This window comes from Amphiura filiformis, chromosome 13 (genome assembly GCF_039555335.1).
Source record: "Amphiura filiformis chromosome 13, Afil_fr2py, whole genome shotgun sequence".
In the NCBI taxonomy this organism is placed as follows: Eukaryota; Metazoa; Echinodermata; class Ophiuroidea; order Amphilepidida; family Amphiuridae; genus Amphiura; species Amphiura filiformis.
This window is the reverse complement of record NC_092640.1, coordinates 24,648,695-24,673,896: the sequence shown is the minus strand read 5'-3', so window position 1 is coordinate 24,673,896 and position 25,202 is coordinate 24,648,695. Positions and strand designations below refer to the sequence as shown.

At 34.6% G+C, this 25,202-nt stretch overlaps 1 protein-coding gene across 1 annotated transcript in view; it reads right to left on the bottom strand.

Moving 5' to 3' along the window:
• Positions 1-25,202, bottom strand: part of LOC140167522 (1-aminocyclopropane-1-carboxylate synthase-like protein 1) — a 67,050-nt gene that overhangs the window by 6,270 nt on the left and 35,578 nt on the right. Inside the window, exons 7-11 of the mRNA XM_072190828.1 lie at positions 22,821-22,898; positions 18,737-18,837; positions 6,094-6,235; positions 4,920-4,972; positions 854-996 (exon numbers count right to left, since the gene is read on the bottom strand). Of these exons, the coding sequence (XP_072046929.1) occupies positions 854-996; positions 4,920-4,972; positions 6,094-6,235; positions 18,737-18,837; positions 22,821-22,898 (517 nt within the window). The remainder of the gene's footprint in view (positions 1-853; positions 997-4,919; positions 4,973-6,093; positions 6,236-18,736; positions 18,838-22,820; positions 22,899-25,202) is intronic.

Here is a 25,202-nt window from a genome sequence, read left to right as displayed (position 1 = left end):
TTTTGGCACAGATGCTTTGGGCACCGTTTCTATATTACACCCTAAAAAGGTGTAGGAAAACATCATTAGCAGCATGTTCAAATAGTGCAAAATTTCCTGCTCTCTGCACTCGTATCAACATTATGATAAGTTTTAAATTTGGGTTCCCCAAAATCTTGCATGTGTAAAGGGGGGGCAAAGATTTTTTGGAATTTCAAATGGGGGGGGGGAAGGTTTTTTGGCAAGTCAAAAGGGGCAGCAAAGATTTTTGGTATGGCCAAAGGGGGGTGGCAAGCAATTTTTGGCAGACCATTTTGAGAATTCACCACCCTAGGGTACATATCGTTATGAATTCGGCAGATGGCCAAATCCGGATTCGGCTTTTGGTAAATTCATTTTAAGCATGCATTACTTTTGAATTTGAGAACTAGGGATCAATACTTTACCTATAGAGGGCAGCATATCGACTTTTTAAAGGTTACCGTACTGCGATGCACCGTTAGCTAACCCTGTATACCGCCCTCTTTTGAATACTTACTATGCTGTTATCATCTGATCTCCGTTAAAAAATGATATGCTGCCCTCTACTATGTACAGCATTGATCCCTTGTTCTCAAATTCAAAAGTAATACATGCGTAAAATGAGTTTACTAAAAGCCGAATCCGGATTCGGCCGTCTGCCGAATTCATAACGATATAATTATTGCACTACCCCTAATTGTAACATAATAATTTTTGAGGCTGTGTTGTGCAGAGGCAGTGCATTGATGGAATTTCTTTAATACCTAGGTTCCATGTCTAAATCATGGTGCCTCACATACCAGATAGTCAAGAGAAAGAAATAGGAAAGGAAACCAACACCAAAGATTCAAACCTTGATCCTGTAATAAGCACTTCAGTTGGTGCTGTATAGAGGCAGTGAACATATGGAATACAGCTAATTCTGCAAGGGCTTTATATATGCTTGGATTCCAGGTATATATCATGGCAGCTCGCATAATCGGACATAGCAAAATCCTGAAAAGAAATGAGAACTAGAATTATGCAGTTCATAATTAAGGTGCCCCCAACACACGCACACAAAGGTGTGTAAATAACAAAGGTTGGTAAAAACAAATAATAGGCAATATGCAAATAAGCTCATTAATATTCATAAATATGCAAATAACATGACACAAAACTATACAGCACATCAGGCCATGTACATTGTACGATCCCAATGCCAAGATAGAAGTTGATCGGTTATTGCATTAACTGCAGTGTGGACTAATGAAAATGTAGACAAAATATGCAAATAAGCTCATTTTTTTGACATTAACCCACCAGAGTCTGGTCCTAAGTCCAGAGACCTCAGAGAATTGGTTGATGCCTACCCAAGACAAGGAGATATGCAGTTCAAGAAATACTACCCAAGACACTTTCAAAGAGGCATTATAATGGAGTGCTCATCTATAAGGGTGAAATAAGCTCCGAAGGTGACTGCGTTGGTGCTCTACCAATGAATTACTTCTCTCTATTCCTCGACCTGCTCGATTTCAACCCCTTTTACTTGCACTATCTTTGGGACTGCCACGGTCTGCCTGAAGCAGGGTAACTGGACTATGAAGAAAACAAAGGTCATGACAGGGACAGAAACAGTCCGAAAGATAGTGCAAGTGTCACCTTTTTTCTTAAGTGTCACATTAATGTGGACCCGTGTAACATCATATCTTGGACCTGTTGCAGGGACGGATTTAAGCAGTGGCCCGGTGGCCCGGGGCCAGTTGATTTTGCCTTGGGCCAGTAAACTTCCAACAATACTGGCCCGGCGGGCCACTAGATTTTTGATCCTGATATAACTCATATGAGGCAAGATATAATCAGCGATGGACATAATTGTCATTGGACTCAAAAACAAGCATGGGAGACAACACAATTTTGTGGTGGTCATGTTCTATACCAACCGAGAGATCATTTGGTTTATTTATATATAAAGAATATCCTCTATGGGATTTCTTAAGTATCTCATACCAAAGAAAAATGCCTCGACACCAGACATGACCATAATCTGCTGCGATTTGAAGGCACATTATTTCTTATGCGTTATTAATTTAACAACTTCTAGATTCCATGGGAAAGTGACCCTTGACCCGGACAAGACCATAATCCGCAGCCATTTCAGGGCACATATTATTCCCTATGGTAAATGCCCCAAAGCCAAACATGACCATAATTTGCACTAATTAAGGGCACAAGTTACCATTGTTCACCATAAATATTCGCCAATTGGCACACTTCTAGATTCCATGGGAAAGTGACCCTTGACTCGGACAAGACCATAATCCGCAGCCATTTCAGGGCACATATTATTCCCTATGGTAAATGCCCCAAAGCCAAACATGACCATAATTTGCACTAATTAAGGGCACAAGTTACCAAAGCCTCAAAGTGTATTTTATAACACCCAATTCCAACTTTACGCAGATTTCAAATAATGATCATGTCATTTGCCATGATTTGTCATAAATGCATATAATTAATGCATAATATCATTGAAAGCCGAAAAATAACTGCACATATCGTCTTCTTTTATAGACATGAAAAGTTTTGCTTCACTTATTTCACGTATTTATTTCCCATCTTTGGCACAGTTAATTGGTATGTATTTACCACCCTGCCTAGGAAACTGGTGACATACAGTCACATACTTGGCTTGTGTCTTTAACGTCAACAACCATTTTTGGTTGTTTTGGTTTTTATTTTATTTTATTTTTTGATTATGTGGTAAAGTGTTTCTTCTTCTACTTTTTGATTTTATGATAAAGTGCCTCCTTGATGCCGACAGAAACATTCTTTTTGTGGAATTATTTAGCATACAAATTCTCAGACTTCAGAATTTGCTATGAATTCAACGTCATATCACACTTATTTTGAATTTGTTGACTCTTGTTATCTAATTTCTATACAGCTAGTTCTCTATTTACATTGTGAACCATTTTTCTCCAGTGTTTTGCCCTTGGAGACATTCCTAGTAACACGACCGCTATATGCAGTGTTTAGGACTTAAACTTGAATTCAAAATTATAATTACTTGCTGACTTGCGAGTTACATGTATTATCTTATCCGTGTCCCCACTTATTATGATAAACATGTTTTATTAAACATGTAAGGCATTAACTTAATTTCCATTAAGCCTGCACGGCTTGTTAATATTTGCTTCAATTCTTATATTGTTATGCATGACTTCGAATTTAACTCATTTTGTGAATATTTGACATTTCTTAAGGTATTTTTGTTTCAAATGATTAACTTTGAAACGTTTAACGCTCTGATAAAACATTTAATGCTTGTGTAAATTTAAGCCGCATAATTTAGCATTAAACATGTTTTCACAGTTACGTAAAACTTATGACCAATTGATTATTCTTACTAGTTTAATGCTCGTGTAAATTTAAGCCGCATAAGTTAGCATTAAACATGTTTTGACAGTTATGTAAAACTTATGACCAATTGATTATTCTTACTAATTTTCCGCTAAAACATGTTAACTTATACATGACTCACTGTTACTTTACTTGCACTTAATATATGTACATTTATTGGGTGTGGAGGGTGGGTTTTTCAATAGAAGTTGATCTCTCGATGATAAAACATGATATGAGTCAAAAACCCATTTGCATTTGACCAGCTACATTATGCCCAGTGATTGGTTGCATCATAGCAACAACAAAAACATTTAACAAAACCATTATGATTGCATTATAACCATGCACCTGTTTTAACATGGGTGAACGCATATCTGAAATCACTGATGTGCATAACTCCAAGTGGATCAACGGCTTAACCCATATTATACACAAGGGGGGAAAAAACTCCCATCTTTACACCTGGCCAAAAATTTCTCCCCATTGACAATTTAGTTTTAATTCGACTTCGCTTAATTAAAAGCCATTCCCGGACATAATTGGACACAGTTTCTGCTCCACATGTCACCTGTGTGTAATTTATATTTTTATTTAATGATTTTTTGTCCATTTATTCTTATCCTTGTGTTGCAAGCAAGTTGGAAACATACGGCCGCTTTTTACGGCGATGTAGGCCTACATACTATTTCCATGCTCTTTCATGCTCTATCTGATGATGATAGCGATATTGCAATACCGCATACTTGAACCTTTTCTTTTGTGAACTTTTGGAACTATAGATTTATTAATTAAGGAAGGACTACTGACTGAACTTGTGTTAGTGACTAGTCTCTCTATATTGAATACGCTCAGTAAAAAACAATTAAAAATGTTCAGGTTTGCTTAAATTAAAGTGGCACAATAGATCCTGGAAAAAGATTTTTAGGGTCCATGGTGGCACAGAATAAAATAATGTTAACACACAAGTAACATGTATCAAGTTTGGTAACTGGTAGTCTCTAACTTTAAAAGTCGCATTGGAACGTGCAGGTCCGTAACCAGGATTTTTAAAAAGTGGACTTTTGTTCAAAATTAGGACCTTTTCTGACCGACAAGGACTGAAAATCTCTATTTTTCGCTCTACGCTCGTGAATGGGACTTTTTGGGTCAAAATAGGGTACTTTTTTTGGGCATTTGGCGAGGGGGTGTTCACCACCTGCCCCCTGTTTACGGGCATGGGAACATATTATATATCTTTATTTGCACTTTTTGGTGTAGAACATATTGAAAAAGTTGGGCCAGTAAATTTATTGCAGGGCCAGTAGATCGCTGTTTCACTGGCCCGGAGGGCCAATAGAAAACTGAAACCTAAGTCTGTCCCTGACCTGTTGTATGCCAATCCTGCCTAGTAAAATGTAATTATTATGATGAGAGAGACATGACAATATGCCACTGGTGATAACATGTGAATCTTTGCCTGTATTGATATTGTTCAATATAAATTTAGCATTAATTCTGATTAATTGTTAGTTCAACTAACAATGAATTCAAGTTACAAGTCAACTATAATCCCTTGCGTTTTCACTTCTGAACAATTGACTACCAGAAACTGAAAATATAAAAAGCAGGATAACCTTCCTATATGTGTCATTGGCCCCTGATCATGTTTAAAGCAAAACCTCCTATGTAACCTAGCTCTTGGCAGTTTTGTTTTAAACATATTCAAGGGCTACAAGTACATAGGTTTTTCCTGCCCAACGACAAATTTTGGTGAAACTGAACATCAGAGGATGAAAGTGTTTTGAAGTCCATGGGTTATTCCAGTAGATACACCCCCTAATCCAATTTCATGCATTCCTACACATCAATGGCTGCCAAAGTTGGGTCCTGTCGGCTCCATCTCACCTAAAATGTGAAATGATGCGGCCTTGGAGGGTATTTTAAACTGCATTCTATCCCCTGTGTTACACATAGACAAAAGAATAATGACAGTGTACAACACAAAAGAATCTAACATCGAATTTTAAGCGACTTTAATCCACCCAAATGGGCATTCACTACACCAGTTTGGTGCATGGGGGGGGACCCGATTTCATTGGGGAAAACGGCATTGTGGAGAAAATATCTCTATATTTAAGATATGTAAAAACCTCAAAATTGATAACCTGTCCAAAAGTGTCTCCTTTTGACATGACACGTCACATATTGTTTGTTCTATATGTGACAAAATTGCAGCCTTTGGGGAATGAAGTTGTGGCATACATTTTCTTCTTTATGCATTTCATTTTGTTTGTATTTATCCTGCTTGAACATGAATTGGGCTATTCCACTTAAAGTCTGCCGTACCCCTGTGGAAGATTTAAGTAAAGTCTTCCACAGAGGGAGTATGTTTTTCAAATGGAATTGGCTATTCTATTTGAAGTCTACTATACCCCTGATGAAGTTTTAAGTGAAATCTTCTACATATGAAATATTTTCAAATTTAACTTGGCTACAGGTAAATTATTTGGACACCTATATGTATGGCTATATTACTGGAGTATTTCAAATGGAAGTTACCCAATTGCCACTTCTATTTGAAACCCATACTCCCTCTGTGGCAGACTGAAATAAATCTTTCACTAGGGGAGTGAGGATTTCAAATGGAATAGCTCACTGATCTCAAAACCAAGTATTAGTTAATACCTTCCAAAATATGCATCCAAAAATAAATCTTAATAAAAAACTGACCTTGCTAAATCCCCAGGTAAAATGTGTCCTCTTTGGATCAGGAATGTCCTCAGTTTTGTACCTCAGAATGCTGCTATGTTCTGCTCCTTCACCAAATATACTCATCAAATAAATCTCATCTAGAACTACATGAAGATGATGTCTGGAAAAAGAGTGGACAATACCATCATCATATCGTTATGAATTTGGCAGACGGCCGAATCCAGATAAATAAATATGAGTTTACTGCTTCCTGCCAGCATCCAAAGTTGAGAACTTCAAACTACCTAATTATCTGATTTGTATTTGACATTTCTTACTTTTAAATGACATTTTAATTACATCAATTCGTCACTTTCTTCTCACTTACATCGTGGGGGAGGGCAACAAAACGGGATATTACAGATTTGCCATGTGGGCTATAGACGAATCCAATTTCACGCATTCCTACACCTCAATGGCAGCCATATTTGGGTCCCCGTCTGCTCCATCTCACCTAAAAATGTGAAATGATGCGCCTTAGAGGGTATTTTAAACTGCATTCTATCACCCGTGTTACACGTGAGACAAAAGAATGATGACAATTTACAACACAAAAGAATCTAACATCGGATTTTAAGCGGCTTTAATCCACCCAATTGGGCAGTCACAACACCAGTTTGGTGCTGCGGGGACCCAGTCATGGCCGACCAAATCCTGACCATGACTTGGTTTGTTGGATTCGTCTATATGCTTTTCTGATAAAAAGTGAAAGAAGAAAATCAATAACAGAAAGTAAGCAAGTTGATTATTTAATTGCATGGTGCATAAAATAATGACCAACAAGAAATTAATTTCCTGATCATATGGAATGTTGTGTGTGTCCTAAATGAAAAAAAAAACACTTGACCCCTAAATGACTTTAACTTATTCAAACTCCTAAATATACCCCTCACCAAAGGATCAGAATTCATCAAAATGTATGAACTTCTGTGAAGCATTTTGATCATTTAGGGATTCAATCATGTTTTAGGGATTCAATCATGCTCGGGCAGCTAAAGCTGCCCTCGCGAAGTAAACCACGCAGACGACGCGGACTCATCGTTGTTAATCGGTGATGAACAATGGTGAAACATGATTGAATCCTTTCAACAACGAAAAGAAGCTAAAGATCGTACCGGTGATCGTATAATTCACGATTATTTTACGAGGAATGTCAGTTAATCATTGCCACTCAGCCTTACAAAAACTTCGATGATTTCTCTGTTGATATCAGCAATAAAACTACAGAATAAAACGGCAATGTTTATAGCCGCTACCTGTAAAATACTGAATTCAAATTGTAAGCTTGCATACGCACAAAGGTTCCAGGCATGACGAATTTTACGCGCTCTCGCGTAACACGTAGTCTCGCTCGCTTTCGCGTATACGCTACAGTAAAAGTGTGGGTTCATCACGGATTAACAACGGTTGGCTCCTGTACAAAGGTATAGGAAGAGTTGTTGAAATTTGTATCACACATGTTATTGTTTGTCCAAGTAATACTCCCTGTGATACATACATGCTGGACTGGACTGTGTGATTACCACTGAGGCAATCCAGGGTGGACGTGGTAAAGCTGTCCTCAGAAGCTATGGTAGACATCCCCGGAGGGATCACTCTCATTGTGGCCTGTACACTATCCGCGATAATAAAAACGCGTAAAAAGGGTATAGTTTTTCCAGGGTAGGCAAGATACGCGTGTATCGTGTTTAGGGTGTCAAAAATATGAAAAATTGGAAAAAAGGGTAGCAAAATTGCAATTGCTAATACGCGGAAATGAAATTTAGTGTATGAAATTTGATGCAAGGAATAAAATCCCTGTTTACCCTAGCAGAAATTCTATACAGCAAGAAGTGTATCAAAAGTGTATCAAAGTGTATTAAAACTGTATCAAACGGCAATTTGATACAGTTTTGATATACAAAGGGTGTATTGCAAATGTATCAACTGAAAATATAGGGTATCAAAACTGTATCAAATACCACCTAACTGTATCAAAAATGTATCAAAAGTGTATCGAATTTGAACTTAGTTAATTTTGGCCATGCTTGTGGTGTATCAAATTGGACTTTGCAGTTTTTTAGTGTATGTAAAGTGTATCAAAATGAACTTTTTGGTGCTAGATGTATATCAAAAGTGTATCAAATTGGACTTAGTCAAATTATGGCTGCATACATGTATCAAAAGTGTATTAAATTGGACTTTGCCTGTTTTTTAGTGTATGGTCATTTTCACAGTAAAGGGTGTAACTTTTGATTTTTAGGGTCAAAATTTCAAACCACTTAAATATGTTTCTGTTTACTGTAATCATGCATAGAAGCAACTTAAATTCCAGTAATATAATGTTTCAAGGCTTAAACCTTTTGATTTCTGATAAAAAATTTGACATTTCCATAACATTTTGGTTAAAATCTAAGAAAAAATGTATTTTACATAAGCTCAGAAAATTATGACATGAAAGCTGGAATACATGTGAAATCCCATTCCAAAGTAAGTCAACAGATATAAGTTACATTATATACCATGTTTTGCTATGTTTGTAATTGCAATTTTGAAAATTTTTAACATCAAGGGTCATTTGCAATGGAAATTTCCCAACCTTAAACATATTTTTTAAGTTTTAATTGGGTTCCTAAAATAATTTGAATGTCTAACTTCATGTACAAATACTACTTGATGAAAGGAACCTCCCAGCCAAGTTTCACAGAAATTGGAGTTATTTTTAGAATTGGCAATTCAAGCGATTTGTGTTTCGGAGGCTTCAGTTAACAACACAGGTGATCATAAAAGTAAAATATTTGGCTAACTACTACAAGTTGACATGAAAAAATAGGTAAAAAATATCACAATTACCAATTTTCATGCTTTGCTTCTAAGTATTGAATTTCAGTTGTGACAAAACTTAAATTATCACAGCAAGTCATGAAATGAGGCTTGCTGTTGTTTCGGAGGCTTCATGTTAACAATGGCTAAACATTGCAGAAGTAGTTTTTTTGAAAACAACACTGTTGGGATCATCTAAGCTGTTATTTTTGTGTGTGTATTGAATCAATGATTCTATGCAGCAGATATTGTAGATTTATAACATGGTAATTTTTTCACCCATTTGTTAAGTATGGTGTTATTTGCATGTGAAGCCTCCGAAACGGACTCTCTTGGGTATCAGTATATTTTTCAAACATTAACCATAATATCAATTTTTTTTTAAATTTATGACATTCTGCACATATCATGTAACAATTACAATGCAGATATCAATATGGAACACATCAATTTAGATATGCATAGATGATAATTAACCTTATTGTTGTTTCGGAGGCTTCATTTGTTTCGGAGGCTTCAATTGTTAACGGAAAGTTTGTATTGGGTCCCATTTTCAAACGGTGATATATATCTCCATGATTTAAAAACAAGTGACTTGAGGATCTACTTTGCTACATTTTGATAAATAGATTGGATGAGCTCTTTTATTTATATTTGCCCAAGCTTGCTGAACAGTTTGTTTGGAGGCTTCAAAAAGTTAACGGAAAATTGGCTCTTTGAAGTCAAGATTTTATAAAAATTTTAAAAGCTTGCAAATCGACTAATTTTTGTTACCCATTTTAAGTTAAGATATCAACTGTTATGAATCAAGAAGAAGTGAAGAAATAACCAAGAATTATGAACCAAAGCTATACCCACAAAGTTTGTTAACGGAAAATGAAGCCTCCGAAACAACAAATCTCGAAGTCCGGTTCTCAAAAATACAGGGCTGTTCACAATTAAATCTAATGTGGCAGTGTTTACTGAACATATGACCGTACTTTCAGGATAAGAAAAATTATCCATGAACTAACTGAAGAAAACACAGGGTTTTACAAAAATGTTACTGTTTTTATAGTTTTTCAAGATGGCAATATTAGGTACATTTAAGCCTACTAAAACTGAACGCAGTAACTCCCGAAGATGATTATGCTACCCAAGGTAGCTGCTAACTAGATGACTTATGTGGCCAAAAATCATGGAATTCTGTGGCTTTATTAGAACACTACGGATCAAAATGTTAAAAATCCAAAGTTACACCCTTTACCGTGAAAATGACCGTATGTTAAGTGTATCAAATTGAACTTGGTTAATTTTTGGTGGCTAGAGGTATATCAAAAGTGTATCAAATTGGACTTTCATAAACTGACCTTTTGTAGTGTATCAAAACTGTATCAATAACTGATCACATGTCCAGATAATGACTCATCATTTTCAAATTTGCCCATGTGGCATGCATGCAGTTAACACCAGGATTTGCATTTGGAAATGTACTGTATTTTAGAGCAAATTATGGTGTTTTATTTATCATGATGAAGATACAAACATGCTTGTAGACTGCACATTAGGTTACAATGTAGTTGTAATCAGGGACTGTGATTAAAGAGGATATTTAATTGACTTTGTTCTGATAAGGTAAGCTTACTATATATTATATATAGGGCCTCTATGTATAAAAGCATGAATATAGCACATGCCTGTATAGTAAAAAACCCTGCTGAATCTTTTTGTTATTGGTAGCCTTTTTGTCTCTTTATTGAGGGTAACAACTTCAGTGACAAGCACTGCTTTCCAAGCAGGCCCTCTGATGTATGTATGTTCCATTTTGGTTGGGTTTTGCTTCTTTTTGCAATACTTTCTCACACATTTATCCTATTATGTTGTAATTTTGAACGCGTTGATAGGGAAAGTGCATTGAGCTGCTCCGTGATGGGGGAAGTGCTAGAGGTCAGCATTAGCAGTAGAGGGCAGTTTTGAATTTGAGCTTGATTAGACTAATTTCAAAATTTGACCTTTGACCCCTTCACTTTGAGCTTTGGGGTCATTAATGTTTGCAAATATTTTTAGATCATGTAAGGATAGTTCTTGTTGAATTTGAGCTTGATTGGACCAATTTTGAAATTTGAAATTAGAAAACTGTATCAAAAGTGTATAAAAAACTGTATCAAAAGTGTATAAAAACTGTATCAAAAGTGTATAAAAAACTGTATCAAAAGTGTATCAAAAAAACTATCAAAAGTGTATCAAAAAACTATCAAAAGTGTATAAAAAACTGTATCAAAAGTGTATCAAAAACTATATCAAAAGTGTATCAAATGGCATGTATCAAAAATAGGGCGGTCCCGCTGGCCAGCATTAGAATTGGAACGCTGATTTGATACAGTGACATATTTGATACACTTTTGATATAATTATGTATAAAATGAAAGGATAAAAATTTCAACGCTAATTTGATACAGTTTAAATTGGAACCCTGATTTGATACAGTTACATATTTCATACACTTTTGATATAATTATGTATGAAATGTGTATAAAATGAAAGGATCAAAATTTCAACGCTAATTTGATACAGTTTAAATTGGAACGCTGATTTGATACAGTTACATATTTCATACACTTTTGATATAATTATGTATGAAATGTGTATGAAATGAAAGGATAAAAATTTCAACGCTAATTTGATACAGTTTAAATTGGAACCCTGATTTGATACAGTTACATATTCGATACACTTTTGATATAAATTATGTATGAAATGTGTATGAAATGAAAGGATAAAAATTTCAACACTAATTTGATACAGTTTAAATTGGAACCCTGATTTGATACAGTTACATATTTGATACACTTTTGATATAATTATGTATCAAATATGTATGAAATGAAAGGATACATTTCATTTGATACTTTTTTGATACATTATCTTGGCATTTGATACACTTTTGATAGGTATAAAATGTGTATGCAATGTTAATTTGATACAGTTTTGATACATAAAAGTGTATGAAATGAGGATTCCAATTCAAATACTTGTTATTTCATACATTTTTCATACATATCAAAAGTGGTGTATCAAAAGTGTATCAAATTTCAGCCAGGGTAGGGTGTGAAAACAGGCGTGTGTTACCTGTTTAGGGTATTGTTTTAGCCCAAAGATAAATCCTTGTTTAGGGTGCTTTTCAAAAGTTGCTTATTGCGGGATGATGTACAGACCACAATGGGAGTGACCCCGGTAGACATCATCCACAAATGCTATGTAGAAATTTGAGCTTACACCCCCTGGCTGAAATTTGATACACTTTTGATACACCACTTTTGATACGTATGAAAAATGTATGAAATAAAAGGCTTTGAATTGGAACCCTCATTTCATACACTTTTAGGTATCAAAACTGTATCAAATTAACATTGCATACACATTTTATACATATCAAAAGTGTATCAAATGCCAAGATAATGTATCAAAAAGTATCAAATGAAATGTATCCTTTCATTTCATACATATTTGATACATAATTATATCAAAAGTGTATCAAATAAGTAACTGTATCAAATCAGGGTTCCAATTTAAACTGTATCAAATTAGCGCTCAAATTTTTATCCTTTCATTTCATACATATTTCATACATAATTTATATCAAAAGTGTATCGAATATGTTACTGTATCAAATGAGGGTTCCAATTTAAACTGTATCAAATTAGCGCTCAAATTTTTATCCTTTCATTTCATACACATTTCATACATAATTTATATCAAAAGTGTATCGAATATGTTACTGTATCAAATCAGGGTTCCAATTTAAACTGTATCAAATTTTCGTTGAAATTTTTATCCTTTCATTTCATACACATTTCATACATAATTTATATCAAAAGTGTATTGAATATGTTACTGTATCAAATCAGGGTTCCAATTTAAACTGTATCAAATTAACATTCAAATTTTTATCCTTTCATTTCATACACATTTCATACATCATTTATATCAAAAGTGTATCGAATATGTTACTGTATCAAATGAGGGTTCCAATTTAAACTGTATCAAATTATCATTGAAATTTTTATCCTTTCATTTCATACACATTTCATACATAATTTATATCAAAAGTGTATCGAATATGTTACTGTATAAAATCAGGGTTCCAATTTAAACTGTATCAAATTAGCGTTCAAATTTTTATCCTTTCATTTCATACATATTTCATACATAATTTATATCAAAAGTGTATCGAATATGTTACTGTATCAAATGAGGGTTCCAATTTAAACTGTATCAAATATGCGTGCAAATTTTTATCCTTTCATGTCATACACATTTCATACATAATTTATATCAAAAGTGTATCGAATATGTTACTGTATCAAATCAGGGTTCCAATTTAAACTGTATCAAATTTTCGTTGAAATTTTTATCCTTTCATTTCATACACATTTCATACATAATTTATATCAAAAGTGTATTGAATATGTTACTGTATCAAATCAGGGTTCCAATTTAAACTGTATCAAATTAACATTCAAATTTTTATCCTTTCATTTCATACACATTTCATACATCATTTATATCAAAAGTGTATCGAATATGTTACTGTATCAAATGAGGGTTCCAATTTAAACTGTATCAAATTATCATTGAAATTTTTATCCTTTCATTTCATACACATTTCATACATAATTTATATCAAAAGTGTATCGAATATGTTACTGTATAAAATCAGGGTTCCAATTTAAACTGTATCAAATTAGCGTTCAAATTTTTATCCTTTCATTTCATACACATTTCATACATCATTTATATCAAAAGTGTATCGAATATGTTACTGTATCAAATCAGGGTTCCAATTTAAACTGTATCAAATTAACATTCAAGTTTTTATCCTTTCATTTCATACACATTTCATACATCATTTATATCAAAAGTGTATCGAATATGTTACTGTATCAAATGAGGGTTCCAATTTAAACTGTATCAAATTTATGCTCAAATTTTTATCCTTTCATTTCATCATAGACTCAGAGTCTATGATTTCATACATATTTCATACATAATTGTATCAAAAGTGTATTGAATATGTTACTGTATCAAATGAGGGTTCCAATTTAAACTGTATCAAATTAGCGTTGAAATTTTTATCCTTTCATTTCATACACATTTCATACATAATTATATCAAAAGTGTATGAAATATGTAACTGTATCAAATCAGGGTTCCAATTTAAACTGTATCAAATTAGCGTTGAAATTTTTATCCTTTCATTTCATACACATTTCATACATAATTATATCAAAAGTGTATGAAATATGTAACTGTATCAAATCAGCGTTCCAATTTAAACTGTATCAAATTAGCGTTCAAATTTTATCCTTTCATTTCATACATATTTCATACATAATTATATCAAAAGTGTATGAAATATGTAACTGTATCAAATCAGGGTTCCAATTTAAACTGTATCAAATTAGTGTTGACATTTTTATCCTTTCATTTCATACACATTTCATACATAATTTATATCAAAAGTGTATCGAATATGTTACTGTATCAAATCAGGGTTCCAATTTAAACTGTATCAAATTTTCGTTGAAATTTTTATCCTTTCATTTCATACACATTTCATACATAATTTATATCAAAAGTGTATTGAATATGTTACTGTATCAAATCAGGGTTCCAATTTAAACTGTATCAAATTAACATTCAAATTTTTATCCTTTCATTTCATACACATTTCATACATCATTTATATCAAAAGTGTATCGAATATGTTACTGTATCAAATGAGGGTTCCAATTTAAACTGTATCAAATTATCATTGAAATTTTTATCCTTTCATTTCATACACATTTCATACATAATTTATATCAAAAGTGTATCGAATATGTTACTGTATAAAATCAGGGTTCCAATTTAAACTGTATCAAATTAGCGTTCAAATTTTTATCCTTTCATTTCATACACATTTCATACATCATTTATATCAAAAGTGTATCGAATATGTTACTGTATCAAATCAGGGTTCCAATTTAAACTGTATCAAATTAACATTCAAGTTTTTATCCTTTCATTTCATACACATTTCATACATCATTTATATCAAAAGTGTATCGAATATGTTACTGTATCAAATGAGGGTTCCAATTTAAACTGTATCAAATTTATGTTCAAATTTTTATCCTTTCATTTCATCATAGACTCAGAGTCTATGATTTCATACATATTTCATACATAATTGTATCAAAAGTGTATTGAATATGTTACTGTATCAAATGAGGGTTCCAATTTAAACTGTATCAAATTAGCGTTGAAATTTTTATCCTTTCATTTCATACACATTTCATACATAATTATACAAAAGTGTATGAAATATGTAACTGTATCAAATCAGGGTTCCAATTTAAACTGTATCAAATTAGCGTTGAAATTTTTATCCTTTCATTTCATACACATTTCATACATAATTATATCAAAAGTGTATGAAATATGTAACTGTATCAAATCAGCGTTCCAATTTAAACTGTATCAAATTAGCGTTCAAATTTTATCCTTTCATTTCATACACATTTCATACATAATTATATCAAAAGTGTATGAAATATGTAACTGTATCAAATCAGGGTTCCAATTTAAACTGTATCAAATTAGTGTTGACATTTTTATCCTTTCATTTCATACACATTTCATACATAATTTATATCAAAAGTGTATCGAATATGTTACTGTATCAAATCAGCTTTCCAATTTAAACTGTATCAAATTAGCGTTGAAATTTTGATCCTTTCATTTCATACACATTTCATACATAATTATAATCAAAAGTGTATCAAATATGTCACTGTATCAAATCAGCGTTCCAATTCTAATGCTGGCCAGCGGGACCGCCCTATTTTTGATACATGCCATTTGATACACTTTTGATACAGTTTTTTATACACTTTTGATACAGTTTTTATACACTTTTGATACAGTTTTTTATACACTTTTGATACAGTTCTTCAAATTTCAAAATTGGTCCAATCAAGCTCAAATTCAACAAGAGTTATCCTTACATGATCTAAACATATTTGCAAACATTAATGACCCCAAAGTGAAGGGGATCAAAGGTCAAATTTTGAAATTAGTCTAATCAAGCTCAAATTCAACACTGCCCTCTACTGCTAATGCTGACCTCTAGCACTTTCCCCCATCACGGAGCAGCTCAATGCACTTTCCACTGTCACCGTTCAAAATTACAACGCAATAGGATAAATGTGTGAGAAAGTCTTGCAAAAAAGAAGCAAAACACAACCAAAATGGAACATACATACATCAGAGGGCCTGCTTGGAAAGCAGTGTGTGTCACTGAAGTTGTTACCCTCAATAAAGAGACAAAAAGGCTACCAATCTACTATACAGGCATGTTTAATACATATACATTGAGGCCCTATATATAATATATAGTAAGCTTACCTTATCAGAACAAAGTCAGATATTTCCTCTTTAATCACAGTCCCTGATTACAACTACATTGTAACCAAATGTGCAGTCTACAAGCATGTTTGTATCTTCATCATGATAAATAAAACACCATAATTTGCTCTAACATACAGCATTTCCAAATGCAAATCCTGGTGTTAACTGCATACATGCCACATGGGCAAATTTGAAAATGATGAGTCATTATCTAGACATGTGATCAGTTATTGATACAGTTTTGATACACTACAAAAGGTCAGTTTATGAAAGCCCAATTTGATACACTTTTGATATACCTCTAGCCACCCAAAATAAACTAAGTCCAATTTAATACGCTTTTGATACACTATAGGCAGCCAGAATTTGACCAAGTCCAATTTGATACACTTTTGATATACCTCTAGCCACCAAAAATTAACTAAGTTCAATTTGATACACTTTACATACACTAAAAAAACAGGCAAAGTCCAATTTAATACACTTTTGATACACTGTATGCAGCCAGAATTTGACTAAGTCCAATTTGATACACTTTTGATATACATCTAGCACCAAAAAGTTCACTTTGATACACTTTACATACACTGAAAAACTGCAAAGTCCAATTTGATACACTTTTGATACACCACAAGCATGGCCAAAATTAACTAAGTTCAAATTCGATACACTTTTGATACATTTTTGATACAGTTAGGTGGTATTTGATACAGTTTTGATACCTTATATTTTCAGTTGATACATTTTCAATACACCCTTTGTATATCAAAACTGTATTAAATTGCTGTTTGATACAGTTTTAATACACTTTGATACACTTTTGATACACTTCTTGCTGTATAGAATTTCTGCTAGGGCCTCCAGAGCAGTGGATTACCAATGTTATTGTTCCCCTACCACAGAAAGGAGACCTCTTGCAGCCTCATGACCAACTATAGAGGAATCACACTGATGTCAGTTACATCACATCCTGCTGAATAGAAGAAATTAGGGACCATGTTCCTATAATCAGAAGTAACCAGGCTGGATTTAGACCACAGAGAAGCTAATCTAAGCTACATGTGTACATCTAGCAAATTAGTCTATCATATCCTTGGTAGAAACATGGGGGCTCACAAGAGCTACCAATTAATTTCCACTCACCATAACATTCATTGACCTCAAGAAAGCCTTTGATTCAATCAACAGATGATGTTTTCTGTTTTAGGCACTATGGTCCCAGAGAGCATCGTAAAGGCAATACGCGTATTGTATACCAATTCACAAAGCGCCGTAATGGTAGATGGCAACATCTTGGATCCCTTCCTAGTTACCATGGTTACTTCTGGAGTATTGCAGAGGGGTCGATGTTCTTGCTCCATTCCTATTCATTGTTCTCATCGACTTCCTGATGAAGATGGCTTCCGAGGGGACTGACAGTGGTGTTGACATCCTGCCAAGGTTCTGAACAACTTGGATTTTGCTTACGATATTGCCTTGCTGACCAGAACATCAGCTGCAGCAGAAAGCCTAGGTCTCACCATCAGTGTTCCTAAATCTGAGTGCATGATCATCAACTGCAATCCACAGCCATGTACCACTCCTTACGGAGAACCCATCAAGTATGTCACCGATTTTAAATATCTTGGTTCCATTGATGCGCTCTAGTACCAGTGACCTCTCCTGACAGAAGGCTCTTGCATATGTATTTTGGAAATTTGAACATCTGTGGAAAAGTCACAGCACTTGTTTTACAGTATTGCTCTATATGGCTGGGAGTCCTGGGTGATATCTACTGACATAGAAAATAAGATCAATGCTTTTTGCTACAGAATAATGCTGAACATGAAGCGCACTGACAATGTCAGTAATGAAAGGATCTTTACAATCACCAACGCTGAGCCTCTTCAACTCTGTCAAGTCACAACTATGATTCCTGGGACATATCCTGGGGATGCATGAAGATGAACTCTGCAGAAGATATGCTCTCTACATCCCATTGCATGGTAACCAGTGTTCGAAATATGCCTCAAAAAGTTACAGGTCAGCCAGGCTTGACCTTAAAAAGTTACCGGCCAGCCGGGCCGGCAACTAGATGCCAGTCAGAAAAGTTACCGGCCAGGCCAAAAAGTTACAGGCCAATGGCCGGCTGACCGGCCCTATTTCGAACGCTGATGGTAACAGAAGACCTGGACGGCGCCAAACATCCTACTTGTCTTACATGTAAAAACTAGGAGACTTTAACAACTTTATACTACCAGATGACATCACCGCTTCAGCTTCAAATCTTAGTAAATGCAGAATTGTAGCTTTGCAGCCAAATAAAATGAAATGACACACATGCAAATGGCTTGCATATCTCATTTCAGTTGGAGCAAAAGTTAATAAATAAGTAAAACATTCACTTTACCTCTTGCAAAATAACAATATGTCATGGAGTTGTTTGGGTTTATAAACATCTCCCAGAGGATTATGGGGATTCATAAGAAATAATCCTCGTATATTGATTCTCTGCATGGAAGACAAAATAAATGAAAGTATGAGTGAATAGTCATACAAAAAAAGAAAACAAACACTAGGAATTCAGAAAGGATTCAGAATTTTTGGAAATAAATCTCATAATGGACCTTATTTTTTGCAACTTTGCTATGTTGCATCTGAAACCTCCAGACTTCATCAAGCAACTGATGTCGACTCACTGAACTGCAAAGTTGCATATAAGTTCCAGTATTAGACGTAATTAGGTTTATATGATATCCAAAATTCTGTTTTCATTTACTGGATGATTAAGAACTAAGTATTCATATCACAAATATGAAAATTTTTGCAATATTGAAGCTAAATTGATGAAATATGGTGTAAAAGTGGAACAAATTTGTGCGCAGCATGGGAAAAATTGGCACTTTGGTGCAGGCTAAAATGGCCAAATATGAGGTTAAGTTGGTCAGAAACTCACATACAGGCATCAACATTGGGGGGGGGGGGATGATTGTATGGACTACCCCCCTGGCAAAATATTTGGAGGATTTATCCCTCCATACCCCGGGATCTACACCTATGCCAGCTACTGCAGTGAGGTGGCATAGTGAAATAATGATATTGCTCTCTTCCCAAAATAGTTGAACAGATGACCACCCAGCAAACACAAAAACGTTTTTAAAAGGGGGAGGGAGGGGGGCAAACAATTTTTGACAAGCTGGGGGGAGCAATTTTTGGCACACATTTATGGGATGCCTTTTAAATAAAACGCTCTATAGGCCTAAAGGCTCAGGAAAATAGTACGGAAACGCTTAAATTAGGGCTTGAGTTTTAAGGTGTATGTGCGATCGACACCCAAAATCGCTTGCGGAGTGCAATTCATCGCTGTTTTGGCAAACTGTCGTATGACGAAAAAATGCAGTTTTGAGAAAATCGCATTTTAAGTTTTTCCAATTTTTGAAGACCCACTGGAGAGCACCAAAGTAAAATATGTTTATTTTTATCAAAGAATATAATCAATAATATATCTGTCTTTGTTCTCAACATAATACAAACTTTTTATTCATTCACTAATTAGAAGTAATTAATCTGCAAACTCATACGACAGTATGCCAAAATAATGAAATATGACAACTTATGTATTAATAATGATACGCCATGTGATACTACAGTATGTCAAAACAATAGACTACTCCAGTTACACGGTGGCCTATGGCGACGTATCATGTTGCCAAAACACAGAACAGAGATTTCAGGGGGGTACATAATAAAAATTCCCTTTAAAAGGGAAAGCCAGCCTCAATGTGGAAGAGGTCTTGTAATTAGTTTTGGTCAATGTGAAAGGCATTTTTAGGATCACGCTTACATCTACATGACAGTCCACCAAACCATCAACGATGAGAACATGCACACTGAAACAGCAGAAAACATTAATTCCTAATCTCATGTCAACTCTTTTAATTCATTACTCCAAATTGTTCTGGTCTGTTTTTTTTGTTTTGTTTTTTTTTTTTTTTTTTTTTTTTTTTTTGTTGTTGTTGTTTTTTTGTTTTTTTTGTCTTTTCAGCTTTTTACCCACGATATCTCAATTTCTAATTTTGTAATACCAGAACTTACGAACTCAATATCTTCGCTTAGGAATGTCCGATTTCACTGCTTTCGATATACCACTTCACAAATACACTGCCGGTTTGAGTTAACTTACATGTACATTTTATTTTAAAATAACTTAATTAATTCGCAATGTATAGTTTAAGCCTACTATATTATAATAGATAGTGGCCAGCACATTTATAAAGGACTGGTTACTCACTACAATCTTCACTCTTAAACTGTGTTTTTCTGAATGTGCTGATCATGTTGATTGCTAGTCGGAAACTCCTGCGAAGCTATGGACATGGCATCTTACCTACTCCATTCTATAACAGTCTGCCTACATGTAGTGCCTTGTGGGTTTTCTCTTCAATCATTTTGTTGAATGTAATTTTATGAATCAACTAGTTATGTGTCATTTTATTTATAATAAAGAAGTTATTAAATTAATAAAGTAAGACAATTTATTTATCTATAAGTGCATGTCAAATGGGGTACATTGTTCAATACTATAGGCCTACATGCATAAATTATGCCCATATTATAGCTAGGCCCTAAAAACTTTATTTTGCATCGGATTTTTTCCGTTGAAAAGACAAAACTGATGTTTATGATAGCAACCATTTCATCAATAACATTTTGAGTCATTTTTATCCATAAAACGACACAGGATATGATAGATAACTACTTTCACATCAATATGGTCCATATGATCACAGATTGTTGAGAATCTGTGATATGATCCGGGATATGATGAAGATTTTGATTCTATAGATCTGTTATCAACATGATATCACGCTGTTCAGTGGTCAAGGAGTAAGGACCCCGGTCAAGGACACTGATATGACATCATAGGTGATGTCAGATTTTCTTCTGCTGACCATATGATGCTATATATTAACTATTATTGTTACATTTAGGCCTATACCTAGAACTTTTAAAGTCATAATTAGTTCAAACATAACTTTGGTAATACTCACTCGTTTTCGTTCGTTGAAACAGCAAAACATACTTACTTTTCCTTACAAATCGAATTGAAATATTTTTAAAAAAATTCAACCACAAAAAGTTTTAAACAAAAGTCATTCCAATACCAATAAAAAATAATCTCTTGAGCATACAAACACCATCCCAGAAATAGGTACCAGCCCGATGGGCTGGCGAAAACCATGTCGTATCACTAATTAGTGCCATATCCGGGTGCCATATCTCATTAACTACTTACATTTAGGTCTCAAAACTTTGTGAATATATAGAGTTTCATTCATATATTTTGAAAGTTTATAGAACTCATTTTGCCCAAAAATCGTCATATGACAGTATGCCAAAACAGCAACAAATTTATAACACACCTCAATTCCTAAACTTCTTACCAAGTGCAACTTAATAGAAAACCTGACACCCTGCCTTAACATTTCCAGTTAGAAGCATGGACTAAGTATATAGAGCACGTCTTAGATTATTAATACACAGATTGGAATTTTCCATGCCTGTGCCCTCTAAGTGTACTCGAATTCAGCTGACGCCGGTACAGCGTACAGACCTGGCGACATCGCTTATCTTACTGTGCCAAGTTTCTTTTTTGTGGGACGAGGTGGCAGCAGCATTTTTCTTTTAGCATAAGTCTCCTTAGCACTACGCATAATTTTTTAGGTAGCTTTTCGTACTATCGTGGCGGCAGCAGCATTTTTTTTTACTTTTCCAATATGGCCCCGCCCGGGCGACGCCATTGGACGCCATGTTGGTGCAGGGTAATTAATACACAGGGAAAGCCGATGCTGTTGCCACCTTTTTGTATTACGCTAGTATATGAGTTGCAACGGCCTGCTACAAAACTTAGACCGGGTCTAAAGTTACACCTGGTCTAAGTGGAATTTAGTCTCAGAAGAAAGATACATTTTCTTTACATTTGCTTAAGTTATTTTGTATTGTTTTTGAACTTTGTATTAAAATCTTTAGAATTTGCTAGCTTTAGACCCGGTCTAACTCTTTTGAGCATATGGACCCTACGGTTTGCAAATTGGGACCTCAAACATTTGGCAAATGCGAAGAGGGGGACAAAGATGTTTAGCAGGCTGAGAGGGGGCAAACAATTTTTGGCAGGCCGTTTGGAAATTTTACCTCCGGGGTCTCATAATTATAGCACAGCCCCTTAAAAAACATGGAATTGCGATATTTCTCTATATCACTTCATTCATGATTTAAAAGAGTTTTAACTCTTACTTATCAATTATAAAAAAACTTGTATAATTGGTAAGTAAGGATCAGAATTCTTTTGTATGATAAAAACTTTTCCCCAATTTTCAAGATTTAGGGTTGGTTAGGTGAGGACAATCGTCAATCAAGCAACTTTTTTTGGCGATCACAGGAGGAAAAATCAAAAACTAATGGAGGGAAAATTGGCTATAAATCTGTAAAAATACCTGATCTTTGGCTTGTTGCAAGGCTTCTTCTAATCTTTCCACTGTGAGTTGAAATGGTTCTGATTCTCCTGGCCTTGGCTGAAGGAGGAGAAGGAGGAGGAGGAAAATAAAAAGACAACGATGAAGACAACAAAGAAGTTGCCAAAGATCAAGAAGAAAATTGACAAACCTGATGTAATACTTACTTTAACCCTAATCCCACAAATTACTACATGCTGGTTGCCTCTTCAACCCCCATCAGGGTGTTAGGGTTAATGGTATTCATTATCACACAACCATGTACCTCCTTGATATGGTTGAAATATATGGCACCATGTTATTAAAATATGTTCCCCCACACACCCCCACACATCCACATACACCAGCAGGTGTAAAAGACAATGCAGAAATAAACAACAACAGAAATTGCAGAAATGAAGATACTGAATATTGATTTCAGGATTCTAAATGTGTAGTAATTATATTTTGCTTAAGTTTTTAAAGCTATAATGTTTGTGTTGGAGTTTAGACACATGTGTGGGATGCCATAGATTGGGGATGTGCGCATAAAGCCCAGGGTAGCCAGGGGGGCAGTATAGTTGTAGGGGCCCACAAGATTAAGAGGATCCTCTTAGGATATATATGTGTCGGAGGGATTAAAAGTTGTGTTGCAATTTCATCTGATGCAGAGCAATTTGAAGTGCAGTCTCAGACAATCAACATATCAGCCCGGGGTACTCAATTTTTTTTTGGGCAGGGGCGTGCCTCGAAGATTTTGAAGTAGGACCCATGGCTATACCACTTCAAACCTGATTTTTACTACCGATGCATATACCAACATAGAAACGACACCCATGACTATACCAGTTGAAAAGACAAAAATACCACCCATTGATATACCAACCCCATATACTGACCCATCCATATACCACTATAGGCCTACGTTTAGAATACCGTAAAAATAATTCATATATTTTTTGTTTCTTTGTTTACCGGTACTGTATTTTTTATTTTTTTATTCTATTTATCAAGGGTATTTATCAATTATTATTATTTTGTTTGTTAGGGATGGTGCAATAATTATGTGTACCCCGGTGGTTAATTATAGGGGAAAAGATTTTTGGCAGGCCAAAAGGGGGGCGATTTTGGCAGAACATTTTGAGAATTCACCACCCGGCCCGGGTACACATAATTGTTGCACCACCCCTTATTTTGTAATGAATACAATATACAAATCCAAAATATATTTTTTGTTGTTTTGTTTTCTCAGTTTCCTAATTTATGTTCGTTTGTCTTGTAGGGGCCAATATCTAGCCTAGTTTGTAACAAGTATTGTGTAGGGAAAGATGATTCTTGCACTTATTTAAATTTTATTTAACAACATACAAAAACCACAAAAACAATGGCACAGCTAGTGCCCCCCCCCCCCCCCATATCATGGCCGTTGGTTCATGCAAGGCAGTCGATTGACGGAAGATGTTTTTGTGAAAAAAATTGGGTGAGCAATAGACAATATTTGTACCCTGCATGGTGAACAGAAAAAAAAATCAAAAAATCAAAAATTAATAGAAATTTTGAACATTTTTGAATTTTTTATTTATATTTTTTTGTATGCGGTACCTTTTTTCTTTCCACTCATGATTTATTGAAATTTTAAACGAATTTAATATTCATGCATTTCTGTTCAATGCAACTGCAATTATCATTGAATTATCGAACCAAAACATCAATTTGACCCATGCATATCGATCGTGTATGATCTTGGCAGTGCTGTCGCGTGTCATGTCAGCTGAATTCGGCACCAAAAATAAAACGCAACTTTACACTAAAAACTTACCCGATTGTTGAAAAAACCTATTTATATGAATCGATGCATTTAAAAATCGGCAGTTAATTTACTTAGAGTTTGCGATCTCGAGTTCCGAGAGGCAAAACTGACTTAAAAAACAGCGATGAAAAAATTGCTGTTGCAACTTCGATACCGATAGTTTTTCAGTGATTTATCAAAATTCATGAAATTGGCTGAGGTAAACAGAAGTAGTGCTGGGCTCGCATATACTACACCGGAAGAGTGTCGCCATCTGTTTGCAATGACAACTCAACGTTTGCTAATCGGACTATTAATTGATTTGCCCAGCTCTGAATTTATGGTTCTGATTTGCCTTATTTGGATAGCGATGTACCTTATTTGGACACGATCAGACAATTTATTTTCGTGAAGTTCATGCAAGTGAGTTTAAAGATTTTCGGGGATTTTCGACCCATTGATATACCAAAATCTGATTTAGACCCCATTTCAATACCAATTTCAACTTACTACCCATGCGTATCCAACAAAAACGGAAAAAATAAGGGGTCATTGATATACCAAGCGGCCGAAAATGCGACCCATGTTTGCGGCAC